Raw genomic sequence first — 22,431 nt, forward strand, 5'->3', positions numbered from 1 at the left:
CATATTGGTCACCAGAAGTACTTTAATTATTGAGTATTTTATTCAACTTGTATTTATATTGACAATTTTTCTTTTAAATAAAATGATTTTCACAGCTATAATTATTTTAATTCAGGGTATCTCCTCTATTTCAGCACAATAAAATGGGAAAAATATACAACTTAGAACTGTAATAAAGCTGCATTTTTATCTTCTTGACCTATGGATTAATGCTTTATTAGGCCCTAATGCAAATACTGAAACCTGGACTGTTGTCTCAATTTCTAAATTAAAAGAAAAAAGAACTAACAATACATATTAAGACTGTTCATTCATTCTCAATTGACTTTTCACATAACTCAACCCTACAGCATTAATTTATATGGAAAGCACTGCATGATCAAGTCCTTTCCTTTGTAAAGAAAGAGTTTTTATCTATTACTCTTCACAAGCTATTACCATGAAAATAAACTTCAAGCCATCCTTGTTTGAAATACACTTTCTAAGTTGGTCTAAAAAGTGAATACGGTTTTCATCCTGGTACTGAGAAATTGCATTTCAATTTCACTAAAATCTTACTTCATTTCTTCATAAGAACTAAAAGGACTACTTAAATGTGACTTGAAATATAAATAAATTAGGCGGACCTTATATGGCACCAAACTGAATGGTAAAGATATAAAAAGCAATTCTGGAGACAAATAAATGGCTTTCTAGGTGAGAAAGCCAATACTCACCTATTATTATTTCTATAACAGGTGAGTATTATACAGCCTGAGACTCCGTGACTTAGTGTTCCCATCTCCAAAGTCACAGGTAGGTGGGCAGGGTCTGAGGACACCTTGCACAGTGCTTAAGGTGCATCATTTAGCACCAGATCTGTTTCTTTCTTTGACATGAACTAAAAGTCCCACAATGACAACAGTCCCTGCTGCCAGCTGAACTGTAACAAATACAAAAGCACAGACCGAAGGAGCAGCATCAGAAACCACTCTGTCTGAGGAAGAGAGGAGGGTGGCAGTACGTCGGAATTCCAGGAAGGAAAACTGAGGAGAGTGAAAATGCAAAACATTGAGAAGAGCAAGGTTTTGGAGGTGAGAGATAATGGAACCAATACAGTTCATTTCAGACTAGAGGAAAGGCGAATCAACCAAGAAATTCTGAGGTACAGGAGTGAAATGTTGGGAATCCAGGCTGTTGAGCCTTGATGTTTCAGTGGAATGGGATGGGTTAAGAAAGTTAAGGTTGCAAGAATGGAAGAGATGGGGAGCCACCATATTAGAGAATGGAACAGGGAGTGCATGGGAGATAGATAAAATGACAGTCACAACTATTCTCTACAGAGCATCAATATGGAGCCAGGCACTGAATGTCTGTGTGTATGTGCACACATACATGTATGTTCTTTCTTGATATTCTTATAACAACTCTGAGAAATATAATTATTCCTATTTTATAGACAGAAAAACTGAGGATCATAGAGTGACTTGTACAAAGACAAAGAGCTAAGGTGTGGTAAAAGGACCCACACAGATCTACTGAGTGCCAACACTTGCTTCCTGTGCTACCTGTTGAGATAGGCTCTCTTTCTATATCACAAGATGAAAAATGGCAAATCCTTGGATATATTGTTTATATTGTAAACAAAATCTAAATATATATTCAAATGTCAAATTGTCTGACAAGAGTTAACAGATTTGTCTCCTGAAAGTCTGTAGGAATAAAAGATATGGGAAATGGCATTTAATGAATACCTATTCCATTTTATAGACCTGTAAATAGCCCACATTTTTTAAAAACAAAATATAAGACTTCTAGAGCAAAATTCTAATGAAAACCCAAGTATATCTGAAGCTAGTTCACCATCTCCAAATGTGTATCTAAGTATTCACTGAGTCCAGTCTATGCCTACTCTCTTCACCCAAGACTAGTGTTTTGACTTGAACTTAAGTAAAACACATTTCTTACCAAAATCTGAAGTTGTTAATTCAGGCATTCCTATTGTTGCAATAGTTAGTGTCTCCTAATGCAGCTTAAAAATATAATTCTTTTTTTATGGCTTGTTAAAGGATGGACATGCACGTGGTATTTAAGGTTAACTGTTCAAAATGGTTCCTTCTGTAATGGCCATTAAGGGCCTACACATTCTCCTTCCAATAGCACCAGCACAACATAAAATGCATATATGTTGGGAAGCTTTCCTTCTTAGAACTGCCTAATCCCAAATACTAGTCCTGACAAAACATCCCCTGGATAGGTTGCAGAGTACAGGTTCCACAACAAGAAAAGTCACTAGAGTAGAAAGGGGAAATGACCTGCTACCAAGCAGGTCATATAGCTGAATTCGTATGAGAGTGAAGAGTCAGACTTTTACTACAGAGCTCCTGAGACATGTAAAGCACTGCTTTAAATGCTAGACACAAAAGTCAGATACGAGTTCTGCTTATCTTCTGCCTATAACTAGTCACCATATTTGTCAAAATATTTTCTTACAACACTATTCCCCATAAGGCCAAATTTGTTAAGGCCAAGAAAGGGCCTTCAAAATGATGACCGTTAAATAGTAAATTTTGCCAGAAGCCAAGGGGTGACTGTGTAATATGGATCCTTGGAGTATGTTGTTAACTTCCCAAAGACCTTGAATCAATGTCCAAAGCATTCACACTGTAACCTCAATTCACCTGTAGTTAGATATCAACTCATGGTATCTTCTAAAGTATTAAGAGTGGCACAAACCTAGAAAATCCAGGCCAATTCTTTTGTAACCAGTTATTCAACAACTCACTTAAAAACCAGGCATATCATTTACACTATATTACAAATCAATGGAGAGATTTAATTATAATCAAACAAATCTACACACTTAAAAGGTTTGCATTGTCTATATTAAAACCTGTTAGCAAAGGAAATAAAGTGAGAGTAATATGAGTATGGTCCTTAAGCAGCAAATACCTGACTGGGAAGCAATCAAATTCTTGCTACACTTTTTGCAGGGATGGAGGATTTGTGTTTATCTACAGATAGTTTCAATGTTGTAGAGGAAACGCCCAAATATTACTCATTTGTAGTTAAGCACCATTAGTTGATTCTAGAATCATCTAGCATTTTATAAAACAGTATCCAATTGTCAAAAAGTCTTGTTCATTGATATATCCTAAATAAAACTGCATATGGTAGTCACTCAACTAGTAACTGTTAAATGAATTAAAGCCTGAATGGAACAAAAAGAATAAGACTTGGAGGAAAAATTTCAATCATGTCGAAGTAATTGAAATTCTGTCTGTCTCTGAGGCAGACGGGCAGTGTATGGTTGAAGATTAAAAACTTGTCTAAGCAACTCAAGTCATTTATAATTCTAGTAAAGAAAATGCAGTTAACTGAGTTGGCATTAAAGAATATGTAAATGGAACATAATACTGTTTCATTACAGGCTATCTATCTATCAATCATCTATCTAAAGTGCTAGAACTTTGTTCTTCATTCCCTTTCTCAAAGCATAGCTCCTTTGTAAAACTGAATTTCTACTGAACACTCTCTGAATTCTCTAAATCCTTGTTCTATTGTAAATTAGAGTCCCTAAACTGTCAATATCTCCATAGATAGTAGCTAAGAGTAAGCTCCATCCTCTCTTTATCCACACTCTTTCACGTAACTAATAGCTACTCATTTTTCTGATCTCAACTCAGAAGTAGTATCTCCTGGGAAGATTCCCTCTTTTGCTGTTCCCTGTTTTATTCCTTGAACTTAGCACATCGCTTTGCACACATCTTTTAAATGACTAACTGAATTGTTCAGAGTTTATTTCAATTAAGCCTACTGCGACAGCCTAGTGGTGACTTGTATCTGCCCTTGGAGCTTCCAATCCACCCTACAAAATGTTGTTACAGTGATCTATAATTTTGGAACTCAAAGCCAGTCACTAGCCTCTCAAGGCCATCAATGGCTCATGGAGGTATAAAGCAGAAGCTGAAATTCTGTTAAACAGTCCACAAGGTCACGTGTGACATAACATCTAACGGATTTCTCCAGCTTTATTTTCAACGCTCTCTCCCATCTCCTGAAAGAACTCGCCCTCTCAAAATATGGATCCCCCAAACCAAGAGTAAAGTTTAAGCCTCGGTGTTTTCTCATTTTTTTTTCTTTCTCATGGAATATTTTCTTCACATCTACTTTCATATATCTGGATTTCGCTCAGGTTACACCTTTTATGAGATATCTCCTTTCTGCACTATACTCTTTTTCCTGTGTTTTCACTATATCTTGTGCATACCTTTATAGTAATAGCTATAAGACTTCAGTCCATTCTTTCATTTACATCTGTGTCCCCCTGCATGTTCTCAGTGCTTTTTTGGATGAATGAATAATGTGTTAATGGGACATTAGGTGTTTTTTTACAATTATGTAAAATAATGTATTAGTATCTTACACAAAAAAAAGTAAAAAAAAATTAAAAAGTTGTATGAATTACAAAGAAAGGTCAGTAATTCCTTTAATTTTTATATTAACTCAACAAATATCTTTCATATACAAGTAGAATCTTAGATGTACTTGCAGAAAAGAGATTTAAAGGATGACATCATTCAGATAAATAACAGACACTCAAAATATTTGCATATTCCAAGTATTATATTCATTAACATTTAAGAATCTCAGAAAATCTCAGAAACAAAATATTAATGTCCTAATATGTAAACAGTAATGAGCACAGATATGGTCCTCTTTAGTAATCAGTGTGATGACTAAGAGACATATCTGAGATTTTTCTTAACCCCTAAGATTTAAGGGCCACCTTCAGATTACCCTCCTCTTGTTTTTTGAGGCTATTCCCATATGGGAGATCTATTTACATGAATGTCTTTAAACATCACAGGCTATGTTTAAAAACTGATCATGTAAAATGAGAGTTTAAGGCACCCTGAATTTATCGGTTGAAAGAGAAGATGGCCACACAGCACAACACCAAGCCTACCTTTCTGCATCAGAGGCAGTGCCTTTCCTAGTCTGTTTTTGGATGCTAGATCTTTCAGACTTTCTGGAGTGCCTGTGGAATGAAATGTTAAAGAAATACAAAATATATGATGAATACAGCTACAGTAGTTTCATACAATGATAAAAACAATAGACATGAAAAATGACAACTATCTTATTTAGATGGTTTTGTCAGTCAGTGCTTTTAAAAATAAAAACAAAAAATAATAAATAAAAATCTGAACTGGAACTGGTGGGAGACACAAGTTGCCCAACAGGAGACCCAAGAAGCGGGGATTCCCTTAGTTTAAAAAGGTCTGTCTGCAGGAATGATTTAGTATGGACCCCCACTGAGCAACTTTGCCTCTCCTAATGAATAAACAAGTCCAGGGGAGAAATGGAGCGAGGACAGATGTGATGACAGCAATGGTTTGGGTGCTGAAAGACTACAAAGGGGACGTGTCCTCTGCGCTTATGAGTTGAAACAGGGTGCTGCAAGAATTTGTTGTTTGTTATTCTTCTCCCACAAAATATGAGAAGAAAAATACCACAATGAAATATGCTTCACGTAATCATTTTAAATCAAGTATTAAAATTATATCCTGTTATTATAAACATGCTTTTGAAACCATATAGCATTTTAAAAAGCTGATTACATATCACCAATCAAAGAATCAAGGTCTCAATTTACTCCATGTCCCAGACAGAGATATATATATAACATTTGGAACTTGAAATGCATTTTCCCAAAGAAATGTTTCTATAGAGAGCTTACCTCCCTAAGCAGCAGCTCATATATACTATTTGACCTAAAATGTGTCTCACCTACTATGTATTTGAAATAAATATAAAATATTATGGTCAAGAAACTAAAACTTATTACTAAAAAGTCCCAGAGAAACATTGAAAGTAACATGCATTTTAATCTTGATAATTTATATTTTTCTCTCAATAGTTGATTCTTTACAATTTATGCTTATTTTTCTTTCCTGATTTCACTTCCTTCCAATGACAAAGAGACAACTGTCATTCCCTACTAATGCCAGATAATCAGTGTCTCATATATGCCAAGCCCTGCTGTCCCCACTAGAAATACACGTCAAAGTATGAAATCCAACGGGTGTACAGACTTCTGGGGCTGCTCCTCTCTCCCTGTATCTTTTGCTATTGCCCAAACTGGGTCCATCCTGTGTTGCCTTTCTAATTCAGGGCTTCAGCTGTGTGTCCTCAGGCTTTCTGTTACCACGACGTCTCACTTTCATCTCACAACTGATAAAAAAAGTATTGACGCAGAGGAGAGAAACATCTCTTGCTTACCACTGTCCTTGAATTATTGGAAAAAAGGATATATGGAAGGATTTCTCGAGGTCAGGTACTGACTTATTAACCTTCATGACAATCCTTTCAGGTATCATCTTTATTTCAAAGATAAGGAAACAGGCTCAGGACAAGCCCACCCAGTAAGAAGTAGACCTGGGATAAGAATGTAGATATGTCTAGCTCCTAACCTGTTTCTGTCATGTACTCTCAGCAGAGAGAAGGGAGGAAGTTGGGTCTGATATATGTCCTTGGGGCTGCACCCTTCCTCAAGAAGGGAAGAAACTATGAAATATGGGGATAGGCCTTGGAAAGCACTAAGAGATTATATGTCATATTAAAGGAATATCTCTGATATTCTTGTTTACTTTGTTATCTTGTGATGAGGAAGGGGCACTGTAGTGTGTAGAAGACTGGAGAAGTGCATGGCACATGCCTGAAATCGATGGGAGGTGGTTGCTGGGAAGGAAAGCCAGTTCCTGAAGCACACAGAACACAGGCATATAGATAGCAGGAGAAGCTGCTGGAGGCCCGGTAGGCATCTGGGCTCAAAATTTAAAAATACCATTATGGGGAGGGAGACAACCATAAGAGACTCTTAATCTCATAAAACAAACTAAGGGTTGCTAGGGGGAGGGGGGTATGGAGAGGTTGGTTGGTTCTGGACATCGGGGAGGGTATGTGCTATGGTGAGTGCTGTGAAGTGTGTAAGCCTGATGATTCACAGGCCTGTACCCCTGGGGCTAATAATACATTATATGTTAATAAAAATAATTAATAAAAAAATACCATTATGGGAAACTGATGCTTTTTTAATGACACTTTTAAAGCTCTTCAGACATTATCTTAAACATGTCAAGGTAAAGTTGAACCCCACCAGAGGCCTGTGATGGTGGTTTTGTTTTGTTTCCATCCTGTAGAGCAGAGGAAGTGACAAGCTAATGTTCACATTACTGGACCACAAGAGTGCCCAAGGACTGAGAGGACAAATGTTTCTTTTCTCATATTCAGCGGAATGAGAGCAGAGTTTTAGGTCAATTCATGAAACTCCTTGTCATAAAGGTTCTCACCCATTTATTCATTCAATAAATATTTGCCGAACATGTACAGAAGCTAGATTGTTCTAAGTGCTTGGTATATGTCTGTAGGGGAAAAAAAAAGCTTTCTGCCTTTAAGCAATTGATTTTATCTGTAGGAGAAAAATAATACACAGCAACAACAAAAAGCCCTCAACATCTTGAGGGCTTATCCCAGATTTATTTCTTACTTAAATTATATAGTATAATCAAAGGTGGCAAATACTAGCAACAACAAAAAGAATACCAGAGCCAGGAGGATCAGAAATGTGTGTGAGGGTACAGTTTGGGGGCAGATGCAGAGTGCCATCTTCAGCAGGGTGATCAGGGAAGGGTTCCCTGAATAGGTGACATATGGTGAGAAGGGGGTTAGCCACCTGTATCTCTCATGGAAAACGTATCTCAGGAAAATGAAACAGCAAGTGCACAGGCCCTAAGGCAGATGTGTGCCTGGTATGTTTGAGCAAAGTAAGGAAACTGGAAAGGGAAGTTCTGAGAGGGAGAAGTCAGATGACAAGTTTGGTGATGGTGGGGGAGGAAGAGGGGAAGAGTGGGGGCGGGGGAGGAAGAGAGACATGTAGAGTCTTAGAGATTCTCGTACAAACTTTCTACTACTGTACAACAAATAGGCTTATGGACATCTTGTAGAACTTGCGTGTTTTTGTTTCTATCCCTACTAATTTCTATTACTCTTTCTAGATTCGATTGAGACTTGACTTCTGTAAAACTTTCAACTCTCCCTCCTCTTCTCATCCTTACAATATAAAACACTCACATGCTAGACTGATTATCCCAATAATCCATAACGAGGGCAATGACAACCACGACAATGCCAATACCAAGGAAAGCTAACACTTAACGGAGAACTTGCTGGGTGCTTACATGACAGCTTTACCTGCACTAACTCATCTATAATCTCACCAGTCTTGTGAGGTGGGGACTTCTTTTTTTTCTTATCCCATTGAAAAATAAAAATATTGAGGCTTAGAGAGATTAAATAACTTCCTCTAATTCACAAAGTCATTATATATGAAACCAGGAGGTGAAAGAAGACTCCACAATCTCAACAGCAGTGAACACAGGCATCCACGGCAGAGAAGACGCCGGAGCCCAGTAGTTCAAAGCATGGACTGTGGATTCAGCCCGTCTGGGTTTAACTACTGTTTCTGTCTAGCGAGGTGATTTTAGTCAAGATATTTAACCACTCTGTGCCTCGGTTTTGCATTTTTTGTTCTGACCTGTGAAGTGGAGATAATACTAACCTCTCACAGACTTGCCAATTCTACATCGATATCGCTCAGTACTTGTGTTACAGTTGTGACATTACAGAGAACAAGGGTTTGTAGTAGTTTGGGAATTTTAATTATTCAGAACTAGCAAGTGGTAGTGCTATGAAAGTATTATTTAAACGGATAATAACACATATCTGTTTCTTTTCTTTTTTTTTTTTCTTTTAGGCACCAGGAAAAATTATTGGGTTTTTTTCCTTTTTAGATTTCTTTTATTTATTTATTTATTTATTTATTTATTTTTATAAACATATATTTTTATCCCCAGGGATACAGGTCTGTGAATCACCAGGTTTACACACTTCACAGCACTCACCAAAGCACATACCCTCCCCAACACATATCTGTTTCTTAAAGGTAAAGACTTTTGTCTATAGCAGTGCCAAGCTCAGTCAGTATTCTGTAATCAGATGACAATAACTCACGAGAGGTTCATACATCTAAATTTTTATTCATTTATTTATTATTATTTTATTTCTATTTTTAACCCTCTTGTTAAGAATGACCTTTTTTTTACCTCTCCAAATGCTATAGAAACTTACATTTACTTACCTAAAGATTTCTATGAAGGATAGGTCTTCATAATTCTTTTTAACCACTGAAAATCTTCAAATTGAGTTACACTTAATTGTAATCATTCAGTGTAAAGCAAGAATACAGAATAGAAAATTCTAACGTCTTTTCCACTCCAAATCCTAAGTTATAGCTTATATTTTTTAAAGATACCTATTTCTTAGAATAGCTGTCTTTAGCTATTTCTTAGAATAGAGGTTTGTGATATGTGAAATAGGAATGATTAGAACAAACAACTTATATTTACATACTACTACACTATTAAAACTACTGATCATATGATCATAAAATGAATCATAGTGAAATGAGCTATATTCTACCTTACATTACTCTTTCTAAGTTCCTTGTGATCAGGAATGGCATCTGTCTTGAGTTAGCACTGTAACATCAATACCTAGCACATGGTTGCTGCTCGTAAGTATTTGTTAAATGCATGGTTAAAAAAGTAATTATTTTGAGTATTATCCTGTAATTTGAGAGTTAAAAAAATTACAGTAAGTAAAAAAATAACTATAGTTATAAAGTTCACTTTACATCAAATTAAGTAAATTTAGAAATAGAACTTTTCATTGTTTTCTGGGCTTCAGTAAAATACAAAATATCATAAACAAAAAATGGCATTTAGTTATTGACTTATACATCATGAAGTGTCAGTCATTATTATTGGCCCCTTATATGCTTATCATGTTGCAACAAGGCAGCATAGACACAATTTTATTCTTAAAGGGACACTAGTATTCAGCTAAGCCACCTAAAACTACCTAAATTTACAGATGAGGAAACAGAGTCCCATAAGGTTTAAGTGGCTTATCCAAGGTAGTAGTGGCCTTAATTATTTGGTGAGGACACCACCATCATGTCCTCATATACTTTGGTTCTCTGCCCATTCTGCCATCCAGTGACTTGAATGATTTGACTTTACTGGAGGGACCCCTGGAGAGAAGTGAATAAAACAGGGTTATAGCATTTCCATTATGTCTTACTTATTTTGGGTTTTAACATGTTTTGTTCTATTAAAAATTTTTATCATTTTATTATTCATAAAGAATGTTTCTTTGGTCTAGATGTGCACGAATCAGAAATACTAAGCTTTCTTTTCTCTTCACAACTTAATCATTATATGGTTTTAGCTTTATGATCCTTAGTTCACAGGGCACAAATAGAATTCTTTAAAAGTTATAAAGCTACATTCAAATGGAGGTATAACAATTATTTTATTATTAAATCAAAGCAAGAGTAAGTAATAATCAGAGAAGTGGGAGTGTTCTTAATTAAATCTAATTTTTTCAAAAATCCGTTTTTAATTATTGTTCTATTAATTTAAATGCTAAGACTCATAAAACGTACTAATGAAGAGAGGTAATTTTTAAAACCTATTTCTGTGCTATTTTCCTTTCCTCTTCAGTAACTAATTTCAATTATAGCAATTCCCTGAAGACATTGATAAATACAGCTTTTCTGAAGGTATTAAAATTCTACTAAGTCTAAAATCAATATGTTAATAAAATAGTAGTATTACTTAAGACTACTTTATTTTAAAGATTTTTTTTTTTTTTGAGAGAGAGAGCGTTGTGGGGGAAAGGGACCAAGAAAGGGAAAGAGTCTTAAGCACACTGGGTGCTGGGTGGGGCACCCCACACAGGGCTCATTTCACGACCCGGAGATCCAACCTGAACCCCTGAACTGAGATCAAGAGTCAGAAACTTAACCAACTGAGCCATCTAGGCACCCTTATTTAAGATTATTTCATAATAAAATGAAATTACGTTTGTTTGTTTTGTTTTGTTTTTAAACCCACAGCATTTTAATTTAATTAGAATTAGCACAGATATCATAAGAAAATATCTGTATATATGCTGGCTAACTACCTAGATGGCTGATTGTGGAATGCAAACGTCTATCATCTTGTCTCTTAATAAGCTTAGTAAGAAAACTTTATATCTGAATAGAATCTACCTAAGTAAGAAATGTCCATATGCAGTGAAGATGGCTGCATACGATTAGGATGTGTGCACCCTTTTTGTACAGTATCGATATTTATGTATATGACAACAGCTATTAAACAGGCTTAAGTATTTTAGTGGATGAGTATATTTCACTCATTCAAATAAAGAATATTTTTGAAAAGCACAGATAACAAAAGATGTTATCAAGCAAATAAAAATGGTAAGTAAATACTGAATTTGTAAATGGTTCTACATTAACTCTGCATCACTCTGGCGATTGCCATGAACTCTGGAAGTAAAAAAGTAGGTGACCTCTTTATTCCAGATATATTTTTAATGTAGAAAGAATATTCATTCAGTTTGAATCAAAGGAATCCATCTGACACTTTTGGTCAGAGATTCTAATACGCAATTAGCTGCTACTAAGTTACAAGTGTGGAAAACTATACAAATGTGATTATTTACAAAAAAAAATAGGACCTACTTTAGTGACTCAGGAATTAATCTTTAATACAGTGGGATGTTTTACTTGTGGCAATAATTTATTTGTTGCCAACAATTTAAAGTCCTTGAAAACAGGGTTATTTCATCAAATATTTTTAGTATTTATTTAAGTCACACACCCTAAAGATGTCATGTATAATGATGCAAAGATATTCTCAATCAGACGGAGTTTGCAACTTCAAGCTAATGAAGTGTTAAAATACATCTCAAAAATTATCAAATAAGAATATATTGCATTTTCCTGAAAAAGCATTTATGCCAAGAATATTTTAAAGTAGAAGTAGATAGTAACAATTATGATTACTTATACTAGCCTTTCACATTTAAGAATGATTGATTCAACTGTGAGCACTAAACTCAGAACCTTGATGCTTCAGGGATGTATTAAAATACATTCTTTTCTAACTTGAATACAAAAATATTGATTAATCTGAAGCCACAAGAAGATGAAAATCTTACTAAATTCACAAACAGAATTATGTATACTCAGGTTCATAAGTTACTTTTTACATGTTAAAACAATGCCATTTACAAAGAGGTATTTTGTTATTGGAATGATTATATTTTAAACCATCTTCACATTTTTAGTAATAAAACTGCAGGGAAACTTTCCCTACAATTTTATAGTCAGAATCATCCCCTGGGATTCTAAATTTATGTATTTTTCCTCATCATTGTTTGTTTTAAATATTCTATAAATTCTAGGAAATCTTCCTAGATCAAGAAAAACCTGCTTCCATGTTAATTCCAAATAAATCTATTACACAAATTGAGATGACATCAAGATTGTTTAAAACTGAAATTAAATTGTGGAAAAATGGTATGTAAAAGTCGTGTGTGTGTGTTAAAAGTCGTGGGTGTGCAGACATAACCTCAAGTATATTTATGCTGTAAGAAATAAGGGGGCAACTAAATGCTTTCCAACTTAACTAGAGAACTGTCTTAAGCAAAAATTTTTGCTTATTTTCAAAATAATCAAATAGGACCTTGATTTAAGACATCCAAAGGCTGATTATATAAACTGTCACTGATTTTAGAATATTTTCCTAGTTGTCAGTGATCTAGGGCAAAAGTCAAATGATTCCCAAATCATCATGAGCTTTCAGTGTCTCCAAATCTGATGTTATCTTCCCTTCTTTCGGAAATTGGCAGAAACTTCTGAAAAAGTAAATAACGCTGATAAGAGGTAAAATGCAAGTGTTAAGTTTTGCCTAGTGGCTGACATGGTTATCTACAAATATAGCATCTGTTGATTTAGCTATTTTTCTGTCATATTTATGGGCACATATCATTTCTATATTTTAGTAAAAGTTTATTGTAAATAACTTTCTGTTCTCTATAGTAATAAATCATAGTATCAAGCCATTTAAAATATATGCTTTTTGGTTGAACATAGATCTTATATGCAAATAAGTCATAATAAAAAATAAAATGTATATTCAGAATTATGTATTAGCAAAACTTCCTTGGTGATCTTATCTAAAATGATCATTTCTGCTCCTAAAATTTACTCATAAAGTTATGTATACAATCTATGAAATCAAATAACATAATTAATTCATATGTCATTAAATGATAATTAATTTCCATCTCATGTATATAAAAACTGCGAAACTATTATTTGGACTTCCATTTTGCTTAATTTGTGGCCCAACAGACTTACATCTATATTCATTATAAATACTGTTATATTTAATTGTCTTGTACTCAAATAGCATTACATGAGATGAAATTTACTGACTCATTTGTCTGGAATAAAGTCAAAGGCTTTCTAGAACTGTGTTTTATAAAAGGAAGTTCTAAGTCCTTGATGGCCAGGCCAGAACCTTGATTTTCTTAAACACTTCTGTGTCTCTAGCCATAGTAAGAGTGCACACTGCAGACCACAATAAATATTTGTTGAATGAATGAGTAGCAATGTGGATGTAAGTTTTGTTTAATTTATATGATTGCTTTATATTTTTATTTGAAAATACTTTAAATTTAGAATAATTTTTAGATTGGAGATTTGCTAACTGTTCTACTCTATGAAATTCTGTCCTAGGAACCAAAAGAAATTAGTTTTAAATTTCAAATACGAAGTCATCTTAAAATGTAAACTTCTTAAAGATTAAAACATGATTAAAATACTCTTAAAGTCTTTATAAGCTACCAGTTTGTAGTCTTTTCCAAAATGGTAAAATGACTTAATTTTCTTTGAGTGACAAGGCTTAGTTTTTCTTCCAAATTGAAATCCTGAAGTTATCTTGATAATTTACAGATAACAGAAAAAAAAATTACATCACTCTTAACTAAGATTGCAATTATTCTGCTATCTATATCCACACATACTGGAAATGAACAAAAGGAACCTTTTGTAAATGCTTTACTAGTTGTTCTGTTTCTGAGCTACCAAATACGCTTCACTTCAATCAATATACCAATATGCTGACTGAATTTCTGCTTCGACTAGAAAAGAAGCACCCCAAACATCCAATAACTTTTTGTGACCAGTCAGAAAAAGATATTTAAAGCCAATGACTATATGTAAGAACCAAGTAAAATAGGAGAACAGGGTTAGCTACACCTGTGAGAAGGATAACACAGCATTTCTGACATTATCAGCATGAGGAACATTCAAAGGACTGATGCTACTTTTAAAGACCTACCTTGTAGATTGACACTAGCCTTCGACAATATTTGATTTAAAAACACCATATACATACAATATATAAGAACCAGTTATTTTACTTCCAATCAGACATTTTTAATGTTCCCCCAAACCTAAGACAACTGAGATTAAACCATCAACCAATATAGCAAAGAAAAGGCTTCCATTACAGATTTTAATATATTTAAAACACCTGAAAATTTTTATTTATTCATGTTTAAACAAAAACCATATTTAAATATGTTTCTAGAAAATCAAAACACTGAAACAAATGCTCATTTAAAACAGAACTCTTCCACTGGATCTGACTTTCTTGTGTTTAAACTACACCATCTGCATGCCATCCTCATTTTAGTAACACGCTGAGGTGCTTTATTAGAGGTGGGATGCATTTAGTGATGGAATCACAACATATCTGGTTCTGGCTCCTGAGAGGAAGCATATAATGACCAACACTTCTCTTGGTTATCCTTCACTTGGTGGCCTATCAACCTGTTGAAGCCACTTGTCTGTGAGGAGGAGTTGGCTAGTACCTGTCATTCTCCGGAGACGCATGCTGGATTTGAATCCTGGGGCTAGGAGGTCGTCTCCTATCTAGGGAGGGGGACCATCTACCCCTGTTTGCCCAATGAACAAGACAGGAAAAAACAGGACATTTAGTAACTCCTAAAATAAAAGAATATATGGAACATTAGGACTGGAAAAGCACCCCAAAAAGGCAAAGTGTCGATTTTTTGCTCCATAATTTACTTTTGATTTTGATAAGCCTTGGGCAGATAGATTATAATATTGTAAGAAAATTAATCTTTTCACCCTATAAGTGAATAGAAAAAATAGAAAAATAATTTGGGAAGATGTTTGAGATCTGTTGTGTGTAATTTTGTTCTTTTGAAATGTGCTTGTGTGTGTGTACACACACACACACATACACAATATATGACTTTAAGTTAAAAAGATGCACCCTTAGAAACTTGGCTTATATTTGAAAAAATAGGTTTAATAAGTTACCAATGCTTTTTTGATACTAGGCATTGGAATTATTGGATAAAGCAGCAAAGATAAGGTGTATGGATTTATTATAAAGCAGAAACACAGTTTTCTATTTCTATGTTTACAATAATACCTTTTTTGTGATCAACAGCAAAATGAAAGTTTGAATCTTCATTCTTTTATTAAACTACCTTGAGATTCTGTCTGTGTACAACCACAAATTATAAACACCTAGTTGAAAACTCAGAAGAGGCAATAAGGGACTGAACAGGCCAGATTTGGGAATTTTTATATATTAGATATGAACACTTTGAATAGGATGATTTCTCTGGATATTGGCTTCCTTGTATGCAACAAGGGATAACTGATTGTCTCTAAGCACTCATATGGCTGCAAGAGTTATAATTATTCAGACTAGTCCTAACATTAAAAAAAAAAAAGCCATCTTCTTTGCCATTTCACCTAGCTGACTGGATTTATTATTTGGACAAAAGCAGCAAAGGCTGTCAACATGTGACTAGGCTACCTGAGATCGGCAGGTACTTGATTCTGAAAGCCCCCTCAAGTCTGTCTGTGCTTCATCAGTCACCCTTAGAAAGACAAACTTGCCATGATTCAAGTAGGGATTTAAGGAAATTATGAAGCAGATAAAGGTATCAATAGCAGAATTTGGGGAGCAAACTGTGTGACATGTACTCTTTTAAGTGTTACATGTTTGTGAAATTAAAAATACTTTGCATTAATTTAAATTACTCAATAATTTTAGATTATTGAAATGGTTGGTCAGTCCAATCTGATTGCTCTAAAATGTATTTCACCTTATTGGCTTTTGTTCTGCAGAGACAATAAAGAAAAATATTTCTAAAATAATTGAGAACAACCACAACCACAATATCCCTTACATTATGTTGTGCTTAGTTGTGTTAAAACTGACAGAGTTGGAAGTGTTTACAGTATGTGAAAATACAAAAATACAGTTAACGTGGGTTTTTTTGGTGAAGTAGTAAGTCACATTAGCTTAACAAGATCATGAATAACCTTGCTTCTTGAGGCAAAATTCCAGTCCTTGTGTTTAAACAAAAAAGTAAAGGAAATGCTGTAGTTATGGAACATGCAGTGAAAGCTACAAGAGGGAAAGGTGTACATTTGGGAACAGGCAACTGTGAACGCAAGCTATTAAAAAGTAATTTTTGATGAAATATGTAGCATAATACATGTATTATCTGTATACTCAAAGTCCTTCTGAATATGCTGATATATGGTACCAATATAAGAAATCCATTTGCTTTTCCCTCATATATTTAATACGGGAGCAAGATCAATTTACACTCAATTTTTGTCCAAAGACTAGATATTACATAAGTTTGACTATAACATATTTGTGAGTTTCAAATATATTAGTACATCTTATATGCTTTTAAATTATGTGCAATATCTTTCTCTCCTATGATACAGAAGAAAAGGCCAACAGTGAACTTTTTATACCCTTATTCTTGAGCCAAAAACACATGGTTCAGCTTCCATTTTCATCTTGGAAGGTAGCATGGCAGGCTATGTTGGAGTTAATAATCATGAAGTTGAATCAGCTCCTTCTTGATTTCTCTTCCCAATATAGCCTACCTAGAAATTACTGGTTAGTCACAGTATTAGTATTTCAGTATCAGGTATCCCATATTCATTAATTAAAACCCTCTATTTGCTCAGAGCTCATCCCTTTCCCTGTGATCACAGCAGCAGAAGAAATGTCACTCTGATGGTTGAAGGGTTGAATTAACAGGCTATGAGCTCCTTGCATAAGGCACTAGACTATTTGTTTTTGTTTAATTTTGACAGTTACAAAAAAAGTAATCAATATATATTTGTGAATGTCCAAGTAGATAATAAATTATCACAAATAAGAGATAATAAGAACCTTAACTAAGAGATTAACAGTGGTGAGGGGGCTCATTGATGAGATACAAAGGAATTAGAACTGACAGGTCTTGATAAGCAATTAAATGGTTCTTATGTCATGTCTTTCCACCCCCAGCACTGATAGACTGTAAAACATACATGTGTGTGAGTGTGCAATTAATATTTACACTTGCATATGTATACCTTTCAATGGTGCATATCTCTTGGCAGAACATAGCTAAGCAGTTCAATTTTCTAAAAGAGAAATTATATGGAAATTTAAACCATTCACTCCATAAATAGCACAAGTAAGAAACTTGTGAACTACTGTATTACAAGCCAAATCTGAACAAATGAGACAACTCATTATACAGTATGTATGTTTATTGTCTAATCCCACTATTCATTTTAGTCCTTAAAAAATGGGTAATGGGCATTAAAGAGGGCATTTGTGATGAGCACTGGGTGTTATATTTAAGTGGTAAATCACTAAATTCTACTCCTGAAACTAATACTACGGTATATGTTAACTAACTGGAATTTAACTAAAAACTTGAAACAAAGAAAATAATAAGTAAAAAAAGCTCCAATAATTGTTTTAAAGTAAAATTAATATAGATACTTCTACTCTGAGACAAAGTTTATTTTAATTCAATTTACAGTTGTTAAGTTTTAGGTAAATACCTCCTTTCCCCTTAGTCCTTGTGTTTCCATACAGAGGGAAATTCATTCAAGCAATGCTCCTGGTCTCTTTCTATCCTCTACCCCAGGAAAGGAGAACTGGCTTATTCTAAAAATGTTTATCTTTTTTTTAAAGCTTTTACTTATTTATTTGAGAGAGAGACTGCACACATGCAAGGTGAGAGGCAGAGGCAGGGGAGAAGCAGGTTCCCCACTGAGCAGGGAGCCTGAACTGGGGTTGATCCCAGGAGATCATGACCTGAGCCGAAGGCAGAGGCTCAACCAACTGAGCCACCCTGGTGCCCCAGGAGGACTGGCTTATAAGATCGGCGACTTTGTTGAATGAGTAGGCACAGGTGACTTAGTCCTTTCTGGATTACTCCTTCCAAATCAAGCTACCTGCAAACAGCAAACACTACAGGACATAAACTTACAAAGTAGCTCTAAGATGTGAGGCCTGGGACTGAACCTGTCTTGTGGTGCAGTGAATCTGACTGATTCTGGGATGAATTATTAACAAGCCTGTAGACTTAAAGTCATAGCTTCTAAACTTGTCCCCTGTATTTATGGTGATAATTAGATCTCCTACTTTCTAGTTCTGGGTCTAGCTCACAAGTAGACCCAAATTTGAAAACAGGAAATAGGGGGTATTTTTTAAAGACCCCAAATCTCCAAATTGAACATTTACTAAAGAAATAGTAATGTTATCACAAGAAAGGGCAAGGATAAATAAGATACGATCCCTCTCCTCCAGGGATAAAATATAGCAGAAAAAGAAAACACACTTCTAAATAAAATATAATATTTTAACAGAAATATGTAATATTTTGTGGGCCCAGAAAAGTGAATAATTTTAACTGGCCAAAGGTATGGGGGAGCAGGTAATATAAAAAGGTTTAATATAAAAGCTATAGTTATCTGACCTGCACTTTTGAAGAATGAGTTAAAAGCAGACAACAAAGGGAAGATGGTATTTTAATTTTAATGAAGAAAACTTGAAACAAAAAGTAATAAAAACTATAAATAAAGTTTATGAAATAATTAATGGGGCAAGAGTGACAAGGGAAGGGCTTTAATATAATTCAATATAATCAAGGGAAGGGATCTGTTTGGGAGTTTCTCAGAAGAGAATTCTCAAAAGAGCAGGAAAAATGTTTCAGAAAATGTGCCTGCTTATATGTCAAAGCTACTCAATAAGAGCAAAATTTAGGAAAACAAAGTATTTTGCTATAAAAGGATGTAAGGGGGGCGGATAATGAATTTAAATCAGACATTCTGATGTACACAAATGGCAATCATTTAGAAATTCAGACCTAGTGCTCAAGAGAAAGTTCTGGCCAGTCAGTTACAGTGGAGCATTGTCTTAATGTGTATTAGAATGGAAACTGTTGATAGAAATACAATTTCAGGGGTAGAATGGGTGGGGCCAAGAAAAACTATTGATGGAGCTGGGAAAAACACCTCTCTTTGTGCGGTGGGATAGGAAGAAAGGTCAGCAAGAGGAAACTGTGTCCTAACAGGCATAAGAAAGAAACTTTGCAGATGGTACCGAGTAGAGGAGAAATTCAAATGACAGGGTGGTTAACGCAAAATGTTACAAGACGCTGCTGGACAACTGGGGAGCCAGTGAAGTTGACAGGAAGTTTAGCACAGTGATGGAGCGGTGGTAAGGAACAGGAGTCAGACTGCAGAATTTATGAGGAGGTAAAAAACTGGAGGCGATGAGTAGACTACCCTTTCATGAACCTTCAATAAGGCTATGATTTCTATGAAAGATCAAAGAAGAAGAAAACACATCCAAGAAAAATAACTCTTCTCCAGTGGATCTAAAAATAAATGTTTCTGAACACTTAAGTAATAATTTGTTTTAAAACCTGGGAAAGAAAAGGTGAATGGCCGGCCTGTAACTTACTCTTTCCCAAACCGGGAACAGGGGTGGGGGGAAGGGTGGGAGGGTACAGGAATGAATGACCTAAAGCAGACCCTGAATAAAGATGGAGGAAAAGTGGATCAGCCTTGATCAGACTTCCTCATAAACATTCAGTGGTATTTGCTACTGAAAACATAAAGAAGAGTCCTCTATTAGACATCTTTAGTAGGAAATAGTCTTCCTAGAACTTTCATTGCAAATAAACCCCAAATTTCTTGATTTATAAAACATGGCTAGATGGAGCAATGGGCTAATCCATACTTATTTTTGTTATTTGTATAATCAACAGAATATATAATGAAGGCACTCAAAAACTGAAATGGCTTCCTTTGCAAACAGTGCTTCTTCGTGCATGATCTAACCTGGACCAAACCACCCTAATAAGGGAGGAAAAATGATTCCGGTGGTTTGTGACTCCTTGAAGAAAAGAAAATGTCATCTGTGCCTGGTGCTCCTCTATCTTTGAATCATTAGTGAACCATGGTATTGGATATTGAGTCCACCTTGACAATTTCATCCTTTGCATTGGCACAAAACGTCATTGGTTTTAAAAACTTAGTGAAGATACTTCAGAGAAGGGAAATGAGTTGGTAAAAGAGCATACAGATGTTCATCAAATGGTTCCGAATCAGCAGATTATTTAACTTTCATAGTTCATGAGGCTGTGGAAACATGTTGCCATCTTAAGAATATGAAATTATGTTTAAAAAATTTTCTCTAACATTTTATCTACTATGTATAAATTAGGCATCCACTTAAGAAGCTCTCTGGTCAATCAGAGAAATTAAGTAACCTGGAAGAGCCTCCAAGCCTCCTTCTCCCTACTCTCTGCACATTCTGCCTGGAGATGTTGGGTGCATTTTCCAAAGACAGGAAAGTCACCACTGCTAATAGTGTGATGTTCTGCTTCAGAGTGTGCACAAAAGAGCATTTGAGGTCATTATCTTCCAAACCAATAAGAATCTACCACTTGTGTAATTTTCTTGATGAAAACTTGTTTTATTTTCTTCTTGGCAACAAGGTTGACTGTTATAAATGAAAGATCATCGGTAACATGAATTTCTACTCCTGTATCCCCTTTCATTTGTTTAACAGAAAACAACTTTTTATTCAACATATGGAGTGAATATAGGTTTCAATGATATTTTTCTTCCATGATAAATATACTCACTGAGACTTCACTATGACCAGCGCTGGCTGGCCAGATTGTCTACAGGCTGATCTATTTTAAGAATATTATCTGAGAGGTGAAACTAACCAACACATATATTTGTGAACTCTATGGCTTTAGTATAACAAGGGAACACATACTACATAGGTTTTAGCATAAGAATAAACCTGTGCTGTCCAATAGAGTAGCCACGAGCCACAAGTGGCTATTAGGAATACAAAAACGTAATGCAAAATGATCTACAGTTTTTAACTGATTATATGTCAAAATTATATTTCATCTATATACTGGGTTAAAGTATTAAAATTAACTTCATCTTTTTAATATGGCAACCAGAAAATTAAAAATTATACATGTGGCTTGCATTATATTTCTATTAGCAGCTCTAAAAATGATTCCAAAAATGTTACGGTATTGTTTTGTCAGAATATTCTACTGACTTGAGCAATACTATTCTGTTTTAATACTAGACAGAAACACACAAGGAAATAAAAATAAGTATAAAATATAAAAAGGTTTTTCTTGCTACTCTTGTATTTACTTCTTTTCTTGGGGTGGATAATATATAAAAAAAGAAAAATAAAACAATTTCAACTGTGATTTTAGAAGGGCCTATAGTCATTTCAACTAAAATTTCTCTTAAAAATATTTAAAAAAACCATAAGTTCGATTCCACTGTTTTCTATTACAAAATGTACAAATACAAGAGAAAACTAAATAAAAAAGTAATTTCTTCAGTAGAATCATATGCAGTTAAAAATGGATGTGTCCACCTGTACCTATTATTAAAGTTCAGAGATAAACATCCCATAAATAGATAAATGATCCAAACTAGAAAGAATGTTAAAGAAAAGTTTAAAGCAGCCCCTAAAGAGGAGGGTTACCTATTAGCACTGCTAAACGTTTTTCCTCAGGATTTGTAAAGAGGTAGTAAACAAATCTCCAGCTCATGACTTCTAACTGAAAAGAAATAGCAATTACATCTAAGGCTTTCAATTATAACCAAATTTACTGGGATAGAAAGTTCCACTAGCTCCTCAGAATTAGGAGACATTGTAATACAAAAACTTTGAATACATTTGAATTAAAATCATAATTATTTAATAATCAGTCAATTAAAAGTGTTAAGCAAAATTGTGTGTTTGTTTAAATAATGTGCATTTATTTTTGTAAGGCATCATAAAATCTAAGATAAACATACCCTTTTTCTGTTGTCAGAGTATAACTTATTTGTCTGTCAAAGAGAAAGCTGACTAAACAATGAATATAAATTCACAAGGGAAGTTCTCTACGTAAACAGAATTCTTATTTTAAGTTTGTGGTAAGTTGCTGTAAAACCCATAAATACTATTTATCATCAGAACTAATAGGAAAGTGATCCTTTCCTTCGGATAACTCCCTGGACCTTACATTATCAGCATACTGAAGGCTCCCTGAGTCCTGTGTAAATGAAACCACTGAACA

General features: G+C 34.6%; 1 protein-coding gene across 1 annotated transcript in view; it reads right to left on the bottom strand.

Moving 5' to 3' along the window:
• Positions 1-22,431, bottom strand: part of RIMS1 (regulating synaptic membrane exocytosis 1) — a 492,355-nt gene that overhangs the window by 114,320 nt on the left and 355,604 nt on the right. Inside the window, exons 21-22 of the mRNA XM_059401539.1 lie at positions 14,836-14,919; positions 4,949-5,020 (exon numbers count right to left, since the gene is read on the bottom strand). Of these exons, the coding sequence (XP_059257522.1) occupies positions 4,949-5,020; positions 14,836-14,919 (156 nt within the window). The remainder of the gene's footprint in view (positions 1-4,948; positions 5,021-14,835; positions 14,920-22,431) is intronic.

Source organism: Mustela nigripes, chromosome 5, assembly GCF_022355385.1.
Source record: "Mustela nigripes isolate SB6536 chromosome 5, MUSNIG.SB6536, whole genome shotgun sequence".
Classification (NCBI taxonomy): domain Eukaryota; kingdom Metazoa; phylum Chordata; class Mammalia; order Carnivora; family Mustelidae; genus Mustela; species Mustela nigripes.